General features: G+C 35.3%; 2 protein-coding genes across 2 annotated transcripts; both read left to right on the top strand.

The window, feature by feature from the left end:
• Positions 1 to 253: 253 nt before the first annotated feature.
• Positions 254 to 3,127, top strand: LOC122345814 (arrestin domain-containing protein 3-like). The gene is made up of 7 exons (XM_043240295.1): positions 254 to 639; positions 732 to 773; positions 927 to 987; positions 1,278 to 1,425; positions 1,645 to 1,741; positions 2,190 to 2,446; positions 2,535 to 3,127. Exons 1-7 carry the CDS (start codon positions 378 to 380, stop codon positions 2,862 to 2,864), a joined length of 1,197 nt encoding a protein of 398 aa, XP_043096230.1. The 5' UTR covers positions 254 to 377; the 3' UTR covers positions 2,865 to 3,127.
• Positions 3,128 to 4,578: 1,451 nt separating this feature from the next.
• LOC122344755 (arrestin domain-containing protein 3-like) lies at positions 4,579 to 9,054 on the top strand. The gene is made up of 5 exons (XM_043238311.1): positions 4,579 to 4,964; positions 5,308 to 5,366; positions 7,171 to 7,267; positions 7,741 to 7,997; positions 8,086 to 9,054. The coding sequence occupies exons 1-5, from the start codon at positions 4,703 to 4,705 to the stop codon at positions 8,413 to 8,415; spliced, it is 1,005 nt and encodes a 334-aa protein (XP_043094246.1). The 5' UTR covers positions 4,579 to 4,702; the 3' UTR covers positions 8,416 to 9,054.
• The last annotated feature ends 762 nt before the right edge of the window (positions 9,055 to 9,816 follow it).

Below are 9,816 nucleotides of genomic sequence, written 5' to 3'. Positions count from 1 at the left end.
TTCTTACGACCACAGCTCATAACTCTATAAAAAAAGCAACAGCGTTTGATAATTAAATGAATATCACAGCAAAAGTATTATAACTGTCATTAAATGTACTGTTGTTGTTGTTGTTAATAATAATAATAATAATAATAATAATAATAATAATATAAAATAAAATAAATCCGGAAGTGATGTCATGGCATGGCAGGCACAAGCGATGCATGACCGGAGGATATAGTATTAGAGTCCTTAAAAAAATCAGAGTCCTCATTACTGTAAATGAAAAGCTTTGGAATATCAGATGTGACGTAATGTTTAGAGATCGCCGAACAGGAAGCGGCACGCCCTCAAGCCCTATTTGAGTGTGTAGCGTACAGACGTAAGGAATAAACATGTCAAGATCCATAAAAGAGCTTAGTCTTCAATACAACTCGATTAATGAAAGCAACACTTTTACTAGTGGAGACATCGTGGAGGGACGAGTTGTTTTGGAAGTGACCAAAGAAATAAAGGCGGACAGTTTTTTTGTGAAGCTGACGGGGGACGCAGATGTGCGCTGGACTGAAGGCTCAGGTGACGACGAAACGACCTATAGCGACCACGAGAGATACTTCAAACTAAAGCAATACTTCATTCAAGAGAACTCGAAGAAAGGTGAGGCTGCGCCATACAGAAAACCTCAATATAAAAAAAAGTGCCGAATTATTATTTGTAAACACTTGTATTTCTTGCTGTGACGTCTACAGGAATAAGTGAGAAGAACACAACTCTTCTAGATGGAGAGACTTGTAAGTAAATGGGTTTTATGTATATAATCTTGTACTAAGCAAATTGCATACAATTAAATTAATTACATGAAGCCTGAAATAATTGCTTGCCAATATAAAACTGTGGTTGTTGAAAAACTATTGTAACCCAATATTAACCTTATTTTTCATCAGATGGACCGGTGATCAGGCCGGGAAGTCATGTTTTTCCATTCACATTTCAGCTGCCTCAACAGTGAGTTGTTCCTTGTTGTGTAAATATGTGCACAGTCAAATAATATCAGCAGGTGCCGTTCACAGCCCAGAATGAATAGCCTAAGTGAATAAACAAGAGCATAAGAGTGCCGTATTAGTTCAGTTACAATATTAACACACAAATCATCACAATTTAATTAAACATTACTATATACATACTTTCTGTTAATGCATATGCGCATTTATGCATAAGATATGCTGTTTATGTGACATATAATGCACCGTAACGCTTGTCAGAAACTAAAGAGTTTTATATCTCCCTAATTTCAGAAATATGCCTCCATCTTTTAAAGGATTTCACGGCTGGGTTAAGTATGTCTTGACAGTAAAGCTGAGCAGGCCTTGGAAGTCAACATCTTCTACGTGCACAGAATTAAACTTTGTGCAGAGAAATGACGGGACAAATGATCATTTACTGGTATGAATTATAATATCATATTTCGCTTTTTAGCACTCATCTATTATAAATGGAGAGATGATGTAACTCATTAAGCATTAAGCCCCAAGAAGCCGTGCATGTACAGTGCATTTAGACCGGCTAATGGGTGTTGTTAAACCACAACTCCGGTAATGTGATTTTAAACCAGTCGTTTGTGATTTGGAGCTTATAGTGTGATTTTACTTCATTTTCATACAGCAACCGCAATCTGGCACACAAGACAAGAAGATGAAACTTTTTGGCTCAGGAAAAATGTCAATGGCTGTAACAACTGAAAAAACTGGCTATGTGCAAGGTGATCAGGTCACATGTAACATCTGAAGTGCCTAAACTGAAGGCCTGCGGTGTCAGCTGTCGGGTTTCCATCAACATATATCTATGCGCATTGTAATATACTACATAAAAAATTAAGAAAATGCTAATCAGATTTCCCAAATTCACATAAAAACATACACTCACTTGAGGAAAATACATTTGCTGAATAGACTGATTGATCTGCATTATTTAAGCCTTAGGACTAAATTTCCTTGGAGAGGAAAATAACAGCAGAGCTTCATGCATCACATGTTATAGACTAATATATAAATAATTTGACTTCAATTCTGCCAGATGTAAATACACGTGTTCTTTATCTGTACATAGTTTTCACACAAATTAAATTTGCAACTTGGATGGAAATCTGTCACTTTCTTTTATTTAGTTTTTGATTTTATTGTTTTCTCTAATTGTAATAATTTCTGCAGGTGAAACAATCAGAGTTTTTGTTGACATTGACAACTCTTCGTCTCGTGACATCAAGCTAAAGTACAGCCTCAAGCAGCAACAGACGTTCATCGCTGGCAGGAGCACTAATAGAGGACATAAGGACATAGTCAAAGAGACCAGAGATCGCATCCCTTCTGGAGAAAAGTCAAAATTCATACTGGACATGATCCTTCCTCCTGACCTGACTGTCACCATTGAAAACTGTAGAATTATAAAAGTGCAGTATGAACTTAAGGTGCTATTTATTCCCATATTTAAAGCAATGTTTCCCCTTAACAAGACTTTCTATGGAAGAGTAAAGCAAAAACATGATTGTTTTTCAGGTTTATCTGGACGTGTCTTTTGCATCAGATCCAGAAGTCAAATTTCCTGTGGTCATTCTTCCCTTTGAACAACAGTGTCCTCCGTGGCAAGGATTCCAGCCATATCCACCACCTCAGCCTAACCTGCCTTATCCTGGAGAACAACCTCCTCCACCTGCAGGACTTTACCCCAATCTGTATGATCCTTCAGTGCTGCCCTATCCGGGAGCTGCTGCCGGGGTCTATCCAAATCCAAATCCCATTCCCATTCAATCTGGTTTCCATCCAGCTCCTTCTGCACCAATCTATGATCCAAATCAGAGCAAATCATCTCCTGATGTGTCATATTAATCTTTCACCAGCCAAACAATGTTGTCTGCGTGCCTTCTATCTGCAAGCTCAGTGCCTATTATTGTGCCTTTTAAGCTTAGCACTTTTCTTCGGTATACAGGAAAAGTTGTAAAAGGTGTAGTGCTGGTGTGCTTTCAGGAACAGGGTTGGGAAACACTGGTCTATACATTTCCTGTATAAAAAGGTGCTTTTTGCATGAACCATGCATGAATATATATATATATATATATATATATATATATATATATATATATATATATATATATAAGATGACTTATTTTTTATATATAGATGACTTGTTTTTTTTATAGCATAAGGTCTAATAGCCAGCTGACCTTGATAGTAAAAAAAAAAAACTCTATTTCTAACAATTCCTGCTGAAAAATATTTTGCTGATAGTACTGCAGTGGTACTGATACTGTACTGCATTTGCACTTTGGACCTCCATGCATGATGAAATAATCTATAGACCGTGTCTATTACTGCAAAAATATGACGGCTTATACGGGTTTCTTTAAATAAGTTATTATTATTTCATAACATGTTGGTTACTCGAGAATGAAATGTGACTAAAAGTAAGAACAAAGCTTATGAAAATGCTAAAGCAATTGTGGTGACATGAAGAAATAAAACAATTTAAAGAATATTAAAGAAAGTTTGAAAAAGTTACACTGCACAAAAATACATACACAAACTTTTTTTTATATGTAAATAATATATGTAAGCATTCATAAACGGGGCTTGTGCAAAATTAATGGTAATAGTAACATACAAGTCAACGCTGGGACAGATCATGCTTGAAAGAGAGAGGTTTTCAGTGAAGAATAAAGAAATATTAAGACCGATATAATATTATTTGCTGTGGTGTCTACAAGAACAAATGAGTTCCACCTTTTTTAAGCAAAGAACCCTGTAAGTAAGGCTTTTCATATACCTTTGCTAACATGAGACCAGCGAAGGTTCATTACAACTCTCTCGTGACCCATACTAACATGTCTTAGTGAATGAATCGGTGATTAAGCCATATTTTCCTATTCAGATTTCAGCTGCCTCAACAGGTGAATCCCTCTCTTTCAACATACAACTTCAGTGAAATGAGTTCTTCATGAATACGCTCAAAGAGTTAAAATAATAATATTGTGACCCCATAAACTCAATGTACAGAACAAATTTCTTACCAGTATGTTAAAATATTAAAAGGAAGACTTACTTCATCATCGCTCTGAGAAAAAGTAGATGCTACTCTTTTATATTGCTTATTATTCTAGATTTATAAAAATGAATTCATTAATTAACAGTAACTGATATGCTGAATGAAATAAAAACCTATTATTTTGCATGTGGCAATGATTTTATTTATTTGAATAATACCAAAAAAGGAATTATAGTTAGAATCAGACTTGATCATCATTCCTACTAAAGTTAAAATAGGTTTAGAAGATGCACGTTTGATTTTTATTATTTTGAAAACATTCTTTTATTAACATTAATAATGTATTTTAATATGATTATGTTATTAACTGTATTATAATTATTATTGTTATTAACAATAGACAGTAATGATACATTTTTTACTTTAGGATTTTTAGTTTTTTTCATTAACTCGGAAGTTGACACACACCATGCAACAGCGACTGGAGGCTAACATTACAAAACCTTGTGCAATAGCCAATGTCACGTAATGTTCAGAGACTGCTAACCAGAAAATAGTAGGAAGCATCACACCCTCAATCTGGCTTTTATTTCACTGAAATGTCAATTCTGCTTTAGCCAGGCATGCAAGAGGAGCCTCAGCCGCACTGTATTCGAATGTGTAGTGTACAGATGTAGAAACTAAAATGTCAAGATCCATAAAAGAGCTCAGTCTTCAATACAACTCGATTAATGAAAGCAACACTTTTACTAGTGGAGACATCGTGGAGGGACGAGTTGTTTTGGAAGTGACCAAAGCAATAAAGGTGGACAGTTTTTTTGTGAAGCTGACGGGGGACGCAGATGTGCGCTGGACTGAAGGCTCGGGTGACAACAAAAGAACCCGTAGAGACCACGAGAGATACTTCAAACTAAAGCAATACTTCATTCAAAAGAACTCAAAGAAAGGTGAGGCTGCAACTTGAAATACTCAGTGAATGTACAACCTTAAAAAAAGAGAAGTCGATTTGCAATACAGAACCTGTGTAATAAAAAATGAGAAGTTCTAATAACGGTCTACTTTTTTGCCATGCTGTAATGTCTACAGGAAACAGTGAAAGAAATACAACTGTTTTATATGGAAGGACTTTCATACATACCTTGCCAATAAACTGCAAAAAATAAATAGCATAGAATTTTCTCGTAAGCTACATGAAAACTGAAATGATTGTTTGCTGATAGTAAACTAAATGTGCTTTTTTTTTTTTAAATAGTTGTAACCCATATTAACGTATATTTTTATTTATCAGATGAACCGGTGATCGGGCCAGGAAGTCATGTTTTTCCGTTCAGATTTCAGCTGCCTCAGCAGTGAGTGATAATACTGATGTGCTTTTTAAAATACATCTTCAATTTTTTCCTTCAAAAATGCAGCAGGTGTCATTCACAGACCATGAACACAATATACAGAACAAATTCCTTCCGGTTATAAAATTAAAGCAAAACTGGCCCAAATTATTTAACGTCTTCTGCAAATGTCAGTCATATTAAATGCTTATTATTCTACAACCCAAATTGCAGAAAAGTTGGAACATTTTGTAAAATGCAGTAAAATGCAGTTAATTCTCTCATTTTACTGACAGAAGTAAAAATAATATTTTGCACATAATTTTGTGATAATTAGCTTGTATTAATCAAAACTCTGTACATGAAAATCATACTTTGTGTGAAAAGAAATAAAAAGCTGTCAGATTTCGGCAAGTATCCACCTTTTTCTTTGATGCGAAAGGTTCGTTCGCCACTATAAAGTGCAATGTGTAGTAAACACACTACAAACCAGTTCACAATTAAAATAATACACTAAAATAACATAAGACACACCTATTTTGAATATCAAGTATCAAAAATGACCGTTTTCTACAAGACTACAAGCTATCTCTGCTGCAGAGGATAAGATTAAAGTTACCAGCCTCAGCATCTGCCTATTGACAGAACCTCAGATTACAAATGCTTCTCAGAGTTTAAGTGGCAGACATTCACTATTCAGAGGAGACTGTGGGAGTCAGGCCTTCATAGTCAACCTGCTGCAAAGAAATAACGATAGAAGAACAAAAAGCAGAAGAGACTTCATGGTCAGGCCTCCATGGTCAAAGAAACCACAACTTCAGAAGAACAGACATCAGAAGAGCTGCTTGGGCCAAGAAACTGGACACTTAATCAGTGAATCAGTCCTTTAGTCTGATGAGCGGAAATGGTGAAAAGATGTTTGGAAAAGCAGCCGTCATGTACTGAACACCTCTGGGAACTCGAGATTGCTGGAAGACCATTCCAGGTGACCCTGAGAGGCTGACTGAGAGAATGTCAAGAGTGTCTAAAACAGGGATTAAAAACAAAAGGTGGCTACTTTTGCAGACTGGAAAAAGAAAAAAAAAATCTGTATTATTTAACATGTTTGATGACTACAAAAATGCCATGATTCTGATATTTGTTTTGTCAATTTCTTCAGTATTAATATACAATGTTTTTAACTTTTGACTGAAAGTGTGTGTGTGTGTGTGTGTGTGTGTGTATATTTATACTGTTTGCTAATGCATACTGTTTATATGACGTTAAACACCGTAACGCTTGTCAAGCACTAAAGAGTTTTATATCTCCCTAATTTCAGAAATATGCCAATAATCATTTACTGGTATGAATTACTAAGGCTTAGGGGCATGGCTAATGAGTGGCTAATTGCTTTTAGAAAATGTTTGTTTCATCAGGAATTAATTTTGTTCATAAAGTTAACACAGCAGCAATTTATTATTATTATTATTATTATTATTATTATTATTATTATTATTATTATTATTATTATTATTATTATTATTAATTTCAAGAAGCAATGTAATTCTAATAGCAGAATGTTTGCCAAGCAACACATAAGCAGTGGCAAAGTAAAACTAATGTAAAGAGATCACATGTGTTTTCAGAGTAAATAACAATAATAATAACAACAACAATAATAATAATAACAATAGCTTAACCAATCATAGTACTTTAAAGGTTTATAAACCTATCATCAGAAATTTTGTAATGTGATTTAAACCATCGTTTTGTGATTTAGAAGTTATTGTTATTTTAGTTAATTTGATTCAATGTTTTGTTTTTGTTTTTTTGTTTTTTTTCCATAAAGCACCCACAATCCGGCACACAAGTAAAGGAGATGAAATTTTTTGGCTCAGGAAAAATGTCAATGGCTGTAACAGCTGAAAAGACTGGCTATGTGCAAGGTGATCATGTTACATAGATCTTAAGCACCTCTATCAAAGATGCTTAAACTGAAGATACTAGCCTGCAATTTCAGTTGTTGAGTTTCCTTCTACATATTTTGAGATATTACATAAACATATTGAAAGGATACCAAGGAACATGCAAATAAAATTTTCCAAATTCATATAAAAAAGTATATGCTCCCTTAAAGTGCATACATTTTTCATTAGATATGAAGACAACTACGATAGAAAACCATTTGAGAAGACATTGCATTGAAAAAGTCATGGGGCTGATCATTTCCTCAGGGATGAAAATAAAAGCAGAGTAATATCTTCCTATATATAGCATTTCAAACTCTGAGAAAAAAATTACTTTCCATTGATATTTAGCTAGTGTTATCTACAAATATATTTTTTCTATGTAATATTTTTTATTCAAAAAAATGTTTATTATTGTTATATGCTGTCTGTAATTGTAATAATTTCTGCAGGTGAAACAATCAGAGTTTTTGTTGACATTGACAACTCTTCGTCTCGTGACATCAAGCTAAAGTACAGCCTCAAGCAGCAACAGACGTTCATCGCTGGCAGGAGCACTAATAGAGGACATAAGGACATAGTCAAAGAGACCAGAGATCGCATCCCTTCTGGAGAAAAGTCAAAATTCATACTGGACATGATCCTTCCTCCTGACCTGACTGTCACCATTGAAAACTGTAGAATTATAAAAGTGCAGTATGAACTTAAGGTGCTATTTATTCCCATATTTAAAGCAATGTTTCCCCTTAACAAGACTTTCTATGGAAGAGTAAAGCAAAAACATGATTGTTTTTCAGGTTTATCTGGACGTGTCTTTTGCATCAGATCCAGAAGTCAAATTTCCTGTGGTCATTCTTCCCTTTGAACAACAGTGTCCTCCGTGGCAAGGATTCCAGCCATATCCACCACCTCAGCCTAACCTGCCTTATCCTGGAGAACAACCTCCTCCACCTGCAGGACTTTACCCCAATCTGTATGATCCTTCAGTGCTGCCCTATCCGGGAGCTGCTGCCGGGGTCTATCCAAATCCAAATCCCATTCCCATTCAATCTGGTTTCCATCCAGCTCCTTCTGCACCAATCTATGATCCAAATCAAAGCAAATCATCTCCTGATGTGTCATATTAATCTCCTTCACCAGCCAAACAATGTTGTCTGCGTGCCTTCTATCTGCAAGCTCAGTGCCTATTATTGTGCCTTTTAAGCTTAGCACTTTTCTTCGGCTATATAGGGGGATAAAAGGTGATCTGAAAAGATTTAAAGCTTCTATTTCAGTATTCTTTCTGCTTTGCATACTTATGCTATCTTTTAGAAAAGATAGTACTGAAGTTGCTTACAAATATCTTCTCAAGTGTGTATCTGTCCCTGGAGTGAGGTTTTATTGACATCCTAAAGAGATTTGGCATGAAACAGGAATTATGGCTGACTTGTCTCTCTTATTTGACATATTTGTGAACAAAACACCCCAAAAAATGTAGGATATAAACAGATATTTGTCTATTAGGAACTGATTAGATTGTATACAGTGGCCACTGCAATGGACGATCATTTCAAGTCAGTAACAGGTTTCTGGAGGGTAGTTGTGAAATTCCTTTAACTTTATTGCCCAACCTTCACTCCAGTGTACACATCATCAGAAAAGATATCAGATGTGGGAATGTTAAGTTTATGAGGACATGTAAATAAAAAAGACATGTGCATGGATAAACCATTTGTAAATAATCTATCAGCAATAATAGAATCATGAAGACATCATTATGAGCCATTAAAAAGGTAAGCATACAGATAAAAATTGGTGTTGAGTTCAGTTGTCCATGATGACATACCCACTTCTGCACTTCATGGTGACCAGTGGACCCATGCATGCATAATATTACTTTTTTTAGACAGGTTTTGCTCACCTCATGCTACAGCCTTATTAAAGATAAGGTTCATCTTGTGTTATGGTAAGCAAGCAAGTCCTCTCGCCAATCAGGACTCCAGCTAGACCTTATTTTTCTGGAGTGTGAGATGTTCTGGATCAACATCTGTGTCATTAACCAATCAGATTTCAAGAACCAGATTATAGTTTTTGTAAAATTTAGGCTTACAATCGGTGTATGGTGCTTGTACATCGGTGTCATTTATCTATCATTTCAGGGATCACTCATGGGTAAGGTTAGGTTAAGGTGTAGAGATATGGCCAAGACTAAATATTTGGATTAAAATGTTGTTCCTGGGTCAACACATCTAACTCTCATTGCACTCTGAACTGAAAGATCAATGCTGATCAGGCAGGTGTAAGACATGCCACTCCCTCAAGACCTTCCAGGAGACATAACCTTTGTCACTCCTGCTTCACCCACGAGAACAGGAAGAACCAGCTTGTAGCTGTCTTTGAATATTTGGTCTAGGGTATATACAAACATACAAAAAAAATATTAAAGCTTTAAAGACCCAGTTAATAAAAATAATACTTGTACTAATGTGGATATTGTAGAGGGGGTGATTTGTTTTAAAGGTAACCAAAAAGGTAACATTTCATAATAA

The sequence above is a fragment of the Puntigrus tetrazona genome, chromosome 5 (assembly GCF_018831695.1).
Source record: "Puntigrus tetrazona isolate hp1 chromosome 5, ASM1883169v1, whole genome shotgun sequence".
In the NCBI taxonomy this organism is placed as follows: Eukaryota; Metazoa; Chordata; class Actinopteri; order Cypriniformes; family Cyprinidae; genus Puntigrus; species Puntigrus tetrazona.
This window is presented reverse-complemented; position numbering and strand designations above follow the sequence as displayed.